Source organism: Vicia villosa, unplaced genomic scaffold (assembly GCF_029867415.1).
Source record: "Vicia villosa cultivar HV-30 ecotype Madison, WI unplaced genomic scaffold, Vvil1.0 ctg.000467F_1_1, whole genome shotgun sequence".
NCBI lineage: Eukaryota > Viridiplantae > Streptophyta > Magnoliopsida > Fabales > Fabaceae > Vicia > Vicia villosa.
The window spans coordinates 273,021-287,654 of NW_026705225.1; the positions used below are offsets into that span (position 1 = coordinate 273,021).

A 14,634-nucleotide genomic window follows, 5' to 3' on the forward strand; every position below is an offset into this window, starting at 1 on the left:
ATACAAAGGGTGTTTACACCTTCCCTTTGTATAAATCACCCCCCGAACTCAAAATCTTTCAAAGGTCTTTCCTGTTCTTTTTGCCTTTCCAATTGGATAAAATAAAAGTCGGTGGCGACTGTTGCTATCCGCACATTTAAAAAAGTCAGTTCTCCCACCGTGTTACAACATCTTTAATGACTTTGATTTCCCAATTTTAGTAATCTATTATCTTTCATGTTCAATTTAATTGTACAATGTTTCTAAAGCTTTCCGCGTCGGACCAACAAGATTGATGTATGACTTGCAATTAGGCTGGACCGCCATTGTTAGGGTTTTTGTACAATTAGACTATAGTAGATATTTCCCAAGAATAGGGATACCCAATAGTAACCAGAACATTCTTGATAATTCAAAGGCTTGATTTCATCATGATTCGCTAAGGATTTAAGATTTAGGATGAATCTTCTAAGGTTTGCCCCCTAACGAATTAAGAGCAAACATCCTTAAGAACCGATAATTGATAAGTTAGAAATTGTTATTGAAATAAGGATTCAAAGTTGTTACATGTTAATGCACACACCTACCTTGGCATGTTACTCATATTTGGCTAAGTTAACCTTTTACATTTATTTGCTATTTAATTCAAAATTTTCCAAACCAAAACCCCAAGGCTTTTGTTTAATTGAATTGAGATATAACTCTATAACATCACGCAATCCTTGAGATCGATCCTTTAGGATTTCCCATTATTACTACATTGGAAAAATAGTACACTTACACTTGCTATTTTATCGATCACACACACACACACACATACACACACTTAGATTAGAAACTAGCAAGAATGGATCATGTGGAGTACCACAGACGTGAGGGGTGCTAATACCTTACCCTTGCGTAACACACACCCTTACCCTTTCTCTGTGACCATTGCTTATTTATCTGGTTTTCTTCGATATTTTCCATTCCTTCGCTTAGGATAAATATATGTTCGATGGCGACTTCATTGTTTATTTGATGAGTTTTGCGGTTGCTTCAATATGTTAGGTGAAAAACTATTGGTATGTGATTATTTTCTCGGTTTTACTCCCTAGTGTATCCCGGTACTAAGGTATTTATAATCCCCAGGGCTTGGATCCATGTTTTCATAGGATACTACAACCACTCATGGACTGGGTAGTTTCTTCACTAAAATTTAAGGAGCACAGTTAAATCCCACGATCTCTTGTGTGACGTTTGTTAACTCGATACACATTTTACACACGATCTTACGCTATTTACGTAGACACCAAGGTTCCAAGTGACGTATTTAGAGATCGAATGCCCTATCTGAAAGAGGGGCGCCCGAGCAAATGAAAAGGCGAGTTAGGAAGGACGATAGGCTAAGCGTATGCCTTTACCCCGCCCCAAGGCCTCTTCTAATTACACCATTTCTCTATTATTCATATGAGACATTTTTTCAACCTAAGAGTCAAATAATAATTAATTTTTTGAAGTTTTTCCTTGCATAAATAAAGTTCAACAATCAAATCCAATAAATTAGCAGGTTATATAAAAATATAAACAAATGTATAAACTTGCTTAAAATGATAAAGATCATTGTCATGCTTGTGTTCTGTGTCGGCCACATACCCAATATAGTATATGCCTAACTATTGCTCATTGCAGATATACCACAATGCGAACAACAAAAAGTATAATTCTATTCACAATCCACTTTACACCCTTTATTCACATACTAAATTGGCTGTTGGAGTGTGAAGTTGCATTGCCTTCGCCTCCTTGGTTTATGTTTTGATTGCTTTTGCTTATGACTCAAATCAAACATTATTTTCACTCATTTTTGTGCTAGGTATATAGCACATACAAAAGCTTTCGCACTCAAAACTTTTCACAAAGTTTGAAAACCTACACTTACACGATTGATTTGAAATTTCACAGCACACTTGTTTTCTCACTTTCAAAAGAGTTTGGAATCAGTTTTGAGTTTTTTGGAAATGAATTCTTTCATCTTCTACATAATTCTTTTTCCATTTTCGTGTGGATATAAATATCATCTTTTGAGGTGTGTGATTTTTTAGGAGAGTTTGTTATTGTGGTTTACGTTTCTTTGAAGATTTCTTATGTTTTCAGAGGTTTGCAAAGTGTGAGTGATTATGACTAGTTTTGACAAGTCCAGCAAAAAAAAGGGGGTTCTTCTCTCCATAATTACTTTGTTAGTGTTGTATGGAAGCCTACGAACAAAGTGGGAGTTCTTCTCAATCTTCTGGCAGGTTAATCCTCAAGATGGCAATAGGATCGGGTAAAGATCGATGCATAACGCAAACTTTGGAGCATCATTCTTGGTGCTGGAAGATTCAAGATAATTTTGAGCAAAGATTTCACAAGTATTCAAATTGGATATTGTGTACAAATCAACAAGGATTTGGATAGAAGATTTTTATATTTTTAGCGTTATTCAGATAATGATTATACTGAAAATCTTGTAATTTGTCACAAATTATAGTGGAAGATCAAATTTTTTCAATGGGAAACCATTGGAGAGTGGAGTAGGTATAGTGAAGACGATGTCGGACCACTATAAATATGACGTACTCTCTTATTTCTTTCTCTCTATTTTAATTTCTTAGAATTGCATGTTTAGGTTGTCTTTATCGCTTTCATCGAATTGTATGTTGTTGGGTTTATTGTCTTAATAGAGATTTATTTTCTAGGCGTATGTTTTGTTAGGTTGGCATTGTGAATTCTCTCGGTGTTGATTAATACTAGAAATTATGGTCTTAGAATTCTAATATGTATTTAATTTGTATACTTACACCTCTCATTTGAGTTGATCATTATTCGATATACCATTTTGATTAATTTGACTAGTTACCTGGTTTGATTTTTGTACTTGTATATCAATTAAGATGTTTTGTGTATATATCATCCCATAAGCCTAATTAATTTTATACACACTTTGCTTCCGCAATGCAAATTGTTTTCTAAACTCTTATAAGTTTTTCAAACTAAATGTATTTTCAATTTGGTTAGTTTATTTTTATGAGGTCTATTCACCCCATCTAAATCTTTGCATTTTCGTATTCTCGTCTAATAGAGTGCTAACCTTGAAGGTCCATCCAGCGCAATCACACCAGAGTAGCTTGCACCGTCCATAAAAAAATTGCATCAACATGTTTGGTTCTCGAACAGAACAATGACACTGTCGATGACATCATTTTAATGAAGTATCAAAAGTAAGTATTTATGTATCATATCCGTAGGTACTGGTGCAATAACATCATTCTAGTAACTATTATATTTTAAGTGAAAATGTTGATAAGATTGGTTTCAAAATAATTATAGAATTTGTAAAACCAATAAAGTAAACTTAGGATTTAGCAATGATAGAAATATGATGGAATTAGACTGTAATAACCATAACCACATGCACTTTCATGATCAATACATATAATTTTGTTAACATTTCATACTATCATGCGTTGATCAACAACATTATTCATATCTAAATAATGGTGCAAGATCAATCGTATTGATTAGTTGATGATCTCTCAGCTAAATTAATCAATACAATCATATTATACCATATTTAAGAAAAACTTGAATCTTATATATAGCTTGGACTCTCCCTTCTTTCACAAAATTAAGCGATGTAGGACGTATAAGAACTTCAATCCTGTATATAGCCTTGGATACCTTCTTCCTTCATAAAACTAAGCAATGTGAGACTTCTTCAACATATATATTTTCAACCAAACCCAACAATCTTCGTCTTGATTAAAAATAATACATCAACTTTCATTGTCTTCCATACTCCACCATAAAGAGTATCAACATGTATATTTTCAACCAATCTCCACCTTGATTAAAAATAATACATTAAACTTCATTGTCTTCACCGACAATCATACTCCACCATAAAGAGTATAGTCACTTGAAGCTACACCACTCCAAGAAATTTTCACATTGTCTTTACCGACAATCATAGTTTTAAAAACTATCATACTTTCACTTGAAGATAAACCACTTCAAGAATTTCACATTGTCATCTCCGACAATCATATACTTTATTATGAAGAATAAATTTTATTTGAAGGTAAACCACTCCAAAAATTTCACATGTCAAAAACTAGGTTGAAAACTTATGGTGTAACTTTCTTGGTGGTAGGAAGTTCTTCAACCACCGACATAATCTTGCACCTTGTGTAAACTTGATTGTATCAACACATCATTGACTTTAGCCCAAACTGCACAACGGAATTTGTGATTGCAACTCAACAACTTTTTCACAACATTACCCCTTCTTTTCTAATATGGAAGATCAAACAAAGTTGCAACCACAAAGCATACTAAGAACATTTATTCTTGGATCGGACCAAAAACTCTAATACTAGTTGCTGTGATAAACAAAGCATAAAAAAAGAGGAACATAATAACAACTCAAGAGATTAACGTAGAAACTCCAAAACTGGAGAAAAAACCACGGGCTTTGTCAATAGACAACCAGAGAATAATACTATGTAAAAATTATTACAACACATTATATACCCTCAATTAACCCAGACCCCCATTACACCCACATCCTCTAAAACAAATATTTAACTACATCTCACAATACTCTAATACAAGAGTATAAGAGAACAAAGAAAATCAAATACATGCTTAAAGTGTTTTTAATTGGTACATCTTGTAAATAAAATTTGAATCCTATATATAGCCTTGGAGTTCTCATTCTTTCACAAAATTAAGCGATGTAGGACTTCAAAAAACTTTAATCCTATATATAGTCCTAGACTCCTCCTTCTTTCATAAAACTAAATAATACTATGAGACTTCTTCAACATATATATTTTTCACCAAACTCAATACATTTAAATATCGATAATAAAGGATGAATTCATAAATGTAGAATAATATCTTACGCACAAATTAAGAATTTTAGTGGTTATTTCATGAAGAAAATAAGTATTGTTAAAAAAAAAAATGAATATGTGAAATTTATGAAGTTATTCAGGTAAATTACACATTTAGTGCCTAAGAGGACCTCTTAAAAACTCATACTAAATAAAAGTGTGGTAAAAAAAAATGAATAGACAAACTCTAAAATTCTAATAAAGTCAATGCCCCCATTTCCAAAATGATTTTTTTTAGATTTAGCTCTTATCTTAACGTGGGACTTAATGATACAAGATAACATTGTCCTTAAAATATTTTATAGCTTGTGTAATTAAAAAGAAAAAACTTTATCCTTTTTAAATTTTCTCTCTCAAGCATACTCAAAATATTGTCTACTAATAACACTTAAATATTTTCAATTATTATTAACCACAAAAAATCATTTATGATTTATTAACATGGTTTATATTATTTTAAAAATTCTCATTACAAAAGTGATATTTATTACCAATTGTTAGTTGGTTCAGTGGTGATTGACGCTTAACTCCTAAATTTAATGAAACTGGTGGTGATAAAAAAAAATATTTATTTAATTTATAAAAAAATGTAATCAAAGACCAATAAATCAAAACAGCTTTTAAATAAATAATTAAATTACAAATTTGATATTTGACTAACGTTTTTTGTTTTCGGAAAAATGTGTAAGTATAGAGAAAGGAAACCCTTGGGCGTGAAACATTATCTAAAATATTGCTTTTAAAAAAAAATACAACTAAAACAATTTTACAAAATTATTAAGAAAAACTTGCATATTATCCCATTAAAATCAAAAATGCATATTAAGGTAAGCAAATTCAAATCCTCAATAAAAGTCAATTTTACAAAATTCCGAGTATCTACTGATATTGAAATTTAATATATTTAGTAGAAAAAAGTAAATACATGATAAAAAAAATATTAATAGTCAAAACAAAATTAAGAAATAGTTTTTCTTTTGGTATAAAAAATAAGAAATAACTATTGGGTTAAAAATAAAAGAAAAAGTTATATTATTACTTCCTAATAAGTATAAATTAATTAATTTTTTATATTTCATATTTTTTATTGGCTTATTTGTTTTTGTGGTAAAAAATCAACCGAAACTCGTCTGATTCTGAAACTATATTTTATAACTTCTATTTTTTTGATAAAATAATTCAAAAAACACAAATAAAAATTTGGGCGTGCATCTAAAAACATATGCTTTATTACTTTTAAATTTTATATGATATTAATTTATATATACCTACATTATTAAAGTTTGAATACATATAAAAAAAATAAAGTTTACTTTTACTAAAATGAATTTACATATAATTCAGTAGCCAATAGTTTACATATTGTGCACACCAATTATTTGATTGTACCAAAAAGATATTTTTTGAAAAAAGAAAATATTGATTTAAAATGGAATTTAAAAAAAGGAAAGAAAAAAAACAAAAAAAACAAGGGTAAACTAGTAAATTCGAATAACCGTATTATTAAAAATTCAAAAATAACGATAAAGGACAGGTTAAAACCTTAAGTTGGTCCTTAGTTAATCCAAATAAATCAGTTTAACGAAAACATAATCATGGTATTAAATTACATAATCTCATTAGGATACTGTATTAATACTGAGTTAAATTATCCAAATTCAAATTAATATTTTCACTCTGAGAAAAATATCGTCTTTTTTATTTTTTACAGTTAACGAGTCATCAGTGTTGTCAGAACATAATTCCAAAGAACCCACTATCTAGAGAGAGAGAAAATGCCACTTTTTGCGACCTATTGAAAGAGAGAGAAAATGGGGTAAACAAAGTGTTCTATTCTATTACATTTACAGCTGCTGCTGCTACTGAAGCTAACATTGCTAGATTTCATTGTTTTGGGGTGTGAATGGTGTAATAGAGATCAAAGTTTGGTGCTTTTTGTGATTTAATACATACCCATTTGATTGTTTTTTTGGTGTTTTTGGATCTTCAGTTTGGATGTTGTTGATCAGTGCTGGTTTTCACTTGGTAAGTTTTGGATCTCGTTTTGAGTTTCATTTTGCATTTCTTTGAAGTTTGTACTTTTGCTGAGGTTGTCCAATGTTTATGTCTTCCTCGTAGTTCATGTTATGAATACTGTTTTTTCTTTTGATGTCATGTCACTGTTTCTTGCTTTTCTTTATTGTAAGTTGTAACCTTTTTTAAGATTTCTTGTTTCTTTTTCTCTTCACCCTCTTGATGTCATTGTTTACCAGAAACATTTTTGTTTTTTTTTTGTTTTATGTAATAAAGGAAAAAAATAATTGAATAATAGTTTTTATACATTTGATTCTACCAATGCTGGTAAATTTTTTGGGTCATTTGATGTTTGAGATTTTTGCTGTTCTTGTTCAGGATCTCTTGGTTTCTGCTAAAAAGGTAGTTGTTTTAATGTATGTTCTTTCTTCTTTTTGTTCTCATTTTGTCTTTTTTTTTTCTTTCTTTACAGTTATCTTGATTTTGAACGGTTGAAGCTGTTGGAACATACAATTATATTTGTAACAAGAAGATATTAGAGCTGTGTTCAACTGAGCAGGTAACGCGGCATCCGTGTTTTTAATAGATTAAAGTTAAACCATGAAAGTAAAAGTTGAATTTCATGAATCTGAGTCTAATCTTATTAAATATGCGATGTTTCTCGTTTTCTTATCAGATAGACCTTGGTGGTGGAAATTTACATACGGGTAATCGGGACTGGATTCATTATCGGATCTTTGCTGTTTTGCAAAATCCAAACCAGCTTTAGTGTTGTTATTTGCTGGAGCTATGGCGGCTTTGTTGCATTCTGACTCGAGGCGATTATATTCGTGGTGGTGGGATAGTCATATTAGCCCGAAGAATTCTAAATGGCTTCAGGAAAATCTTACGGGTATGAATCCGTATTTTTAAGCTACATTTAATTTAATCAAAATACAATCTTTTTTTTTTGAGATTCTTAACGTTTAAGAGATGATTTTATGTGTTTTCGACAGACATGGACGCGAAAGTCAAAGCAATGATTAAGCTTATTGAAGAGGATGCGGACTCGTTTGCAAGAAGGGCGGAGATGTACTATAAGAAGCGGCCGGAACTCATGAAATTAGTTGAGGAGTTTTACCGAGCATACCGTGCGTTAGCGGAGAGATACAATCATGCAACGGGGGAGCTACGTCAGGCTCACAGAACAATGGCAGAAGCATTTCCCAACCAAGAACATTTTCTGCTGAATGACGATTCGCCGTGTAGTTCTTCAGGTGAGCCACACACGCCTGAAATGCCACAGCCGATTCGTACATTCTTAGATCAAGTTGATGGACAGAAAGATGCGTTAGGTCTAAGCAGAAAGGGTCTAAAGCAACTGAATGATATCTTTGGATTTTCTCCGTTATCTGCTGAAAAACAGGATGCGAATGCGAAGGGCCAGAACAATTCTGAGTCTGACTCTGAGCATGCCGGGAGAGCGGAAATTGAACTCGAAGCTTTACGGAAAACTCTAGCAGATGTACAACTTGACAAAGATTCTATCCTTCTTCAGTATCAGAAAAGTTTGGAAAGTTTATCTGAATTGGAAAAAGAGCTTAATAAGGCGCGAAATGTATCTGAAGGCCTTGATGAACAAGCCAGCAAAGCAGAAATCGAAATCAGAATATTGAAGGAAGCCCTAGCAGAGCTAAAGTCTGAGAAGGATAGTGGTCTAGTTCAATACGACCGATGTCTGGAAAGGATAGCTAGCCTGGAGGCTATGTTATCTTCGGCTCAGCTAGAAGCAAAGGGGCATGATGAGAGGGCCGCTAAAGCGGAAACCGAAGCTAAAAGTCTCAAGGAAGAACTTGCCAGGCTGGAAGCTGAGAAGGATGCTGGTCGTCTTCAGTATGAGAAATCTCTTGAAAAGATATCTGTTTTGGAGTATAAAATTACCCTTGCCGAGGAGAATTCAAGGATGCTAACTGAGAAAATTGAAAGAGCAGAGTTCGAAGTTAAAGCGTTGAGGGAAAAGGTTACCACACTGAATGAAGAGAAAGAAGCTGTAGCTTTCCTGTACAAGCAATGCTTGGAGAAATTATCTTCAATGGAGAGTGATATTTTGCATGCTCATGAAACTTCTGAACGGCTGAGTAGAGAAATTGAGCTCGGCGCCGAAAAGCTAAAGACTGCAGAAAAAAACTGTGACACGTTGGAGAAATCGAATCAATCTCTTCAGCTAGAGGCTGACAATCTAGTGCAGAAGATTTCTATAAAAGATCGAGAGCTTCTAGAGAAGCATAACGAGTTTGAGAGGATGCAGACTCTGATGCAGGAAGAGCATTCTCGCTTTCTTCAAATTGAGTCTACTCTGCATTCTCTGCAAAAATCGTACTCTCAGTCACAAGATGAGCAAAGATCTCTTGCGTTGGAGCTTAAACACGGGCTTCAGATGTTAGAAGACTTGGAACTTTCGAAAAAAGGTTTTAAAGAAGAAATGCAACATATTGTGGAAGAGAACAAGTCTTTGCATGCGCTTAACTTCGCAACCACCGGAACCGTAAAAGATCAGCAAATGGAAATTTCCAGGTTGAAAGAGATCAAAGAGAATCTGGAACGGGAGTTTGTTGTGAAAGTTGAAGAAAGCAATTACCTCCTACATGAATCTCGTCAAATAAAGGACGAGATCCATGGCTTGAATAATAGATACCGGGCCATACTGGAAGATCTAGAGTCTGTAGGTTTGGATCCTAGATGTTTTGCAGCATCTGTGATGGATTTACAAAAGGAGAACTCAAAACTAAAGGAGGTATGCAAAGTCGAACAAGACGAGAAAGAAGCTCTTCGTGAAAAGTCAAAGGATATGGATAAACTTTTGAATGAAAAAGCTGTTATGCAAAGTTCCTTATCTAGTTTGAATGATGAGCTGAATGGAGTAAGAGATACAGTGAAGAAATTTCAAGAGTCATGCAACGTTCTGAAGGAAGAAAAATCCAGTCTTGTTGGTGAGAAATCGGCTTTATTGTCACAGTTGCAAATTATCACCGAAAGTATGCAGAAGTTAATGGAGAAGAATGCCTTACTGGAAAGTTCCCTCTCCGATTCAAAGATTGAACTTGAAGGTTTAAGGGCTAAATCGAGTAGCTTGGAAGAATTCTGCAATCTCCTGAATAACGAGAAGTCTAATCTCGTTAAGGAAAGAACCGTTCTGGTATCTCAATTGGAGAGCGTTGAAGAGAAATTAAGTAACCTTGAAAAAAGGTTTACGAAACTCGAGGAAAAATATACTTATATGGAGAAAGACAAAGAAAGCAAAGCTAATCAAGTTGAAGAACTCCATGCTTTGCTTTCAGCACAAAAAGCAAAGCATGCGAATCATAAACACTCAAGTGAATCCCGATTGGTGAATTTGGAGAATCTCGTTCTTCGGCTGCAAGAAGAGCGCCAGTTGGGGAAGGTAGAATTCGAACAAGAACTTGATAAAGCTGTAAATGCGCAAGTTGAGATGTTTATTTTGCAAAAATGTATGGAAGACTTGGAGCAGAAGAACATGGGCTTATTGTTTGAATGTCAAAAACATGTTGAGGCCTCGAAATTTTCTGAGAAAGTTATTTCCGAGTTGGAGGGTGAAAACCTTATGCAACAGATGGAGTTAGAGTTCTTGCTCGAAGAAATTAGAAAATTCAAAGTTGGGATTCATCAAGTGTTCGGGGCTCTTCAGGTTGATCCAGATAGGAGACACAACAAAGGTTTCAAACAAGAGGAAATTTCCGTATCGCATATTTTGAACATTATCGAAGGCTTGAAAGGTTCTCTTGTGAAAACACAGGAAGAGAAGCTGCAACTGTTTATAGAGAATTCTGTTCTTGTGACGGTACTTTCGCAGCAAGAATCTGAGGGAAAAGAATTAGATTCCAAGAAAATGATTCTTGAGCAGGAGCTCGAGAACACAAGTGAGAAGAATGTGATGTTGCAGAAAGTTAAGCTTGAACTACTGGAGATGAACGAGCAACTGAGGTCCGAACTGACCGAGGGAGAAGAAAGGGAGAACGTGTTGAAATCTGAAATGGAGGTTCTTCGTATGAAATCGATGGATTTGCAGAAAACAAGTCTTATGTTTCAGGAAGAAAATCGTAAGGTACTCGAGGAGAAAAATTCGCTAATTAAGAGTGTTTCAGAACTCAAAGATGCAAAGTCTGCTGTTGAGGATGAGAACAGTGCGATGTTCGATGAGGCACTGAATCTTAAAAGCCTTAGTTTGGTTTACGAGAGCTTTTTCATTGAGAAGGTCTTGGAACAAAAAGAACTTTCTGAACATCTGAGTGTTCTTCACAGCATGAACAATAACCTTAAACAGGAGCTTGGTCTGTTAAGAGAACAGTTTGAGGCGAAAGAAGCAGAGAATGTTTATCTGAAAGAGACAGTTGAGGCTATGGACAAAGATCTGCGAGAAGCCAACAAGGAAAATGACGACTTAAGTCATCAAGTTCAAAGTTCAGAGAATCTTCTTACGAAGAAGAAAACAGAACTGTTAGAAAAAGAGGAAAGGCTAAAGGCTGTGGAAATGTTGAACGCGGAATTTTGCAGAAACATTGAAAAACTGAAAACGGAGCAACAAGAATCAAGCCTGATCAATGAAAATCTTGAGAAGCAGATTCTCGAACTATCAGAAGGTTGCATGAATCACAAAAAAGAAATCGAACTCCTCAACGAAGCAAATAGAAGTGTCCTGTCAGAGATGAGATTATTACACCAAGAAGTGGAACAACAGAAGGCTAGAGAAAAGACGTTGAGTTCAGAGCTGATGGATAAAACAAACGAATTTCAACTTTGGGAGGCCGAGGCTGCTACGTTCTATTTCGATCTTCAGACATCATCCATTAGTGAAGCATTGCTGGAAAATAAGGTGAATGAGCTTACTGGGGTTTGCACAAAGCTTCAAGATGAGAGTGCTGCAAAGAGCTTGGAGATTGAAAAAATGACGGAAAGAGTCGGTTTTCTAGAAAGTGAAGTTGGAGGATTGAAGGGTCGTTTGTCTACTTATGATCCGGTCATTCGTTCTTTGGAAGAGGATTTTACTTCTTTAGAGCAAACTGTTTTTCTAACAAATAAAGCGTCCGCTGTATGCAGACAAGAACAAAAGGTAGATATCTGTTATGTACTTTGGTTTTTGTCTTCCTCTTGTCTTGTTGAATGAGCATAGGAAGATTGTGTATTCTACTTATTCTTGTTTGTCATGAATGTTTCCAGGTTGCAGTAGAAAACATCGACCCCGCTATAACAGAAAACAAGATACCGGACGGTGTTTCAGATTTGATAGGCTTGAAGGCAAGGATTAGAGCAGTTGAAAGGCGTGTCAAGGAAGAAAATCTAACGGCTAAAGCTAATTCAGGAAAAGACTACAGAAAAGTAGAAAAGATACTCAAGGACGAGAACATGTTCGATATCACCACATGGAGAACGAAGTCCGAAAATGGATCGCTGATGAAAGATATTCCTCTCGATCAAATATCAGATAATCCAGCTTCTAAGTATCGCAGGAGAAAGAATAGCGGGACTGATGATGGGATGCTCGAATTATGGGAAACTGCTGAACATGATTGCTTTGATGATGGTTCAATGGTTCGTGAAGCAATGAAAAGGAATTCTGATCCAACCGAGGACATTGTTACATGCCATGAGTCGGACAACAATTCAGGAAGATGTATGAACACCTCTTCAGAATTGGAGGCGGAAAAGGAATTGGTTGTTGACAAGCTTCACATGATGAAAAGCATAAAAGACAGAACTCAAGATGGCAAAAGGAGAAAGCTACTGGAGAGGCTTGCATCAGATAAGCAGAAACTGAACGTTATTAAGATGACCGTGCAAGATTTCCGAACGAAAATGGAGACAAAGAAGAGAGGAGGCAAGAAGGGAGACGAAACCGAATACGAAACAGTTAAAAGACAAATCGAAGATCTTGATGGAGCTGTCGTGAAATTAGCAGATACTAATGATCAACTCACAAAGGAGATCAAAGAGAGTGTTCCGTCTTCAAGCAGGGAGACTTCGGCAGAGTTAGAAAAGAGCAGGCAAAACCAAAGGAAAAGAGTGATGGAGCAGGCGCGAAAAGGTTCAGAAGAGATAGGACGATTGCAGTTCGAGGTTCAGAACATGCACTATGTTTTACTGAAATTGAGTGATGAAAAGAAGAACACAGGGAAGAAGAACAAATTCTCAGGAAAAACAGTGGTGTTTCTGAGGGACTTTATTCACATTGGAAAGAAGAGTAGTAGCAAAAAGCACAACAAAGGGTGTTTCTGTGGATCCACAAAGACTTCAGCTAATGAAGACTAAGTAAATATAGTCTCACCATGTTGTAAAGTGCTTTTTTTACTAATCTAGCTATCAATTCTTAATTTTAGCTTAAGGTTAGTGTTTAAATGATCATGGCAACTTATTTCAGATCTCTTATGTTTTTAGCTTTCAGAAGAACTTGTACTAAAACTTGTAAGTGACATTTTAGCTAAGTAGTTGTGTGTGACACTCTTATGTTATCAAGCATGAATCAGAAAATAAATCAATTTTTCACTCCCTTTCTTCAATATTGAGTGAATATATTGGATTGTAAGTATTTATAAATAGTTTTTGACTTTTGCAAATTGGAAAATATAACTCCGAAATTGTTAAAAAAATAATATTTTTCTCACTTCACCTATTCTTGTAGTTTTATGGTCATTTTCAAAAACTAATAATTCTCTGCAACCAAATTCAAACACCTATTCTACAATCAAAGCCAAACAACACATGATGGAAGGAATTACATGTTTTTCTAAATCTGATGCTAAAGAAGAGTGTGTTGATGTAGATTTAACACAAATCTCTCTTAGACCCATTGTTCTTTCTGATCTTGATGATCTTATGTTGTGGACCAGTGATGAAAAAGTGGCCAAGTATTGTACTTGGGAGCCTCACACCAACAAAGAATATGGCATCAACTTCATCCAAAACATAGCAAGCAAATCTCTATGGTTCAGAGCAATTTGCCTTCACGATCGCGCAATCGGGTGTATTGATCTCCGGTCGTGTTTGGGTAGATGCATGGACAAATCTGCTGAACTTGGCTATGCTCTGAGCTCTAAGTATTGGGGGAAAGGAATTGCAACACTTGTTGTGAAACAAGTGATTGAAACAGCATTTAAGGAGTTTCCATATTTAGAGAGGCTTGAATCTCGAGTTGATGTTGAAAATATAGCTTCTCAAAGGGTGTTGGAAAAAGCTGGTTTTCAGAGGGAGGGAGTTCTCAGGAAATATCTCTTCATTAAGGGGAAAAGTAGAGATATGGTTATGTTTAGTGTTTTATCTAATGATTTTCAAGTTTGATTTGTTTTTGAACAAGTTTTCAAACATGACAACTATTGTGTTATGATATCTAAAATGTAAAAGTAAGTTTATTAGTGATCAAATTTTCCCAGCATTCATAACAAGGATAAGCATTCAATATCTGTTTTTTTTACAGGGTACCCAACATAAGCCAGACATTATTGAGTCAAAAAATGCCGTACGCTCTGCTTAAATTAAAAGGTCAGATTAAGTTTAAATTTATGCTTGTTCGAGGAGACAAGGAAACAAAAGAGATTACCCACATGCCAACCATCTAGAGTATAAGAAAATGACGTCAAACTGACGTGTCTGGCGGTGACCCTCGTATGGGCAAAAGCAAACATCATCTGGTACCATACGCTCAAGAGAGACTTTGAATGGCTCGACCACACTATTC

At 34.7% G+C, this 14,634-nt stretch overlaps 2 protein-coding genes across 3 annotated transcripts; both read left to right on the forward strand.

Annotated features, from left to right (window-relative positions):
• The first annotated feature begins 6,624 nt into the window (after nt 1-6,624).
• Nucleotides 6,625-13,424, forward strand: LOC131628588 (protein NETWORKED 1A-like). 2 transcript variants are annotated; one of them, XM_058899422.1, is made up of 5 exons: nt 6,625-6,920; nt 7,381-7,467; nt 7,585-7,800; nt 7,904-12,015; nt 12,123-13,424. In XM_058899422.1, exons 3-5 carry the CDS (start codon nt 7,698-7,700, stop codon nt 13,209-13,211), a joined length of 5,304 nt encoding a protein of 1,767 aa, XP_058755405.1. In that variant the 5' UTR covers nt 6,625-6,920; nt 7,381-7,467; nt 7,585-7,697; the 3' UTR covers nt 13,212-13,424. The 2 variants fall into 2 exon arrangements, with proteins under 2 accessions (XP_058755405.1, XP_058755406.1); XM_058899423.1 differs by having other exon boundaries at nt 7,589-7,800.
• A 114-nt stretch (nt 13,425-13,538) lies between these two features.
• LOC131628589 (uncharacterized) lies at nt 13,539-14,356 on the forward strand. Its single transcript, XM_058899424.1, has one exon. The coding sequence runs from the start codon at nt 13,662-13,664 to the stop codon at nt 14,235-14,237; it is 576 nt and encodes a 191-aa protein (XP_058755407.1). The 5' UTR covers nt 13,539-13,661; the 3' UTR covers nt 14,238-14,356.
• The last annotated feature ends 278 nt before the right edge of the window (nt 14,357-14,634 follow it).

Excerpts from the sequence above, each read along its gene's own strand:
- LOC131628588 (XM_058899422.1), top strand. The coding sequence starts at position 7,698 with ATGGCGGCTTTGTTGCATTCTGACTCGAGGCGATTATATTCGTGGTGG. Across the intron at positions 7,801-7,903 it reads GCTTCAGGAAAATCTTACGG|ACATGGACGCGAAAGTCAAA; the intron begins GTATGAATCCGT and ends TGTTTTCGACAG. Across the intron at positions 12,016-12,122 it reads TATGCAGACAAGAACAAAAG|GTTGCAGTAGAAAACATCGA; the intron begins GTAGATATCTGT and ends GAATGTTTCCAG.
- LOC131628589 (XM_058899424.1), top strand. The coding sequence starts at position 13,662 with ATGATGGAAGGAATTACATGTTTTTCTAAATCTGATGCTAAAGAAGAG.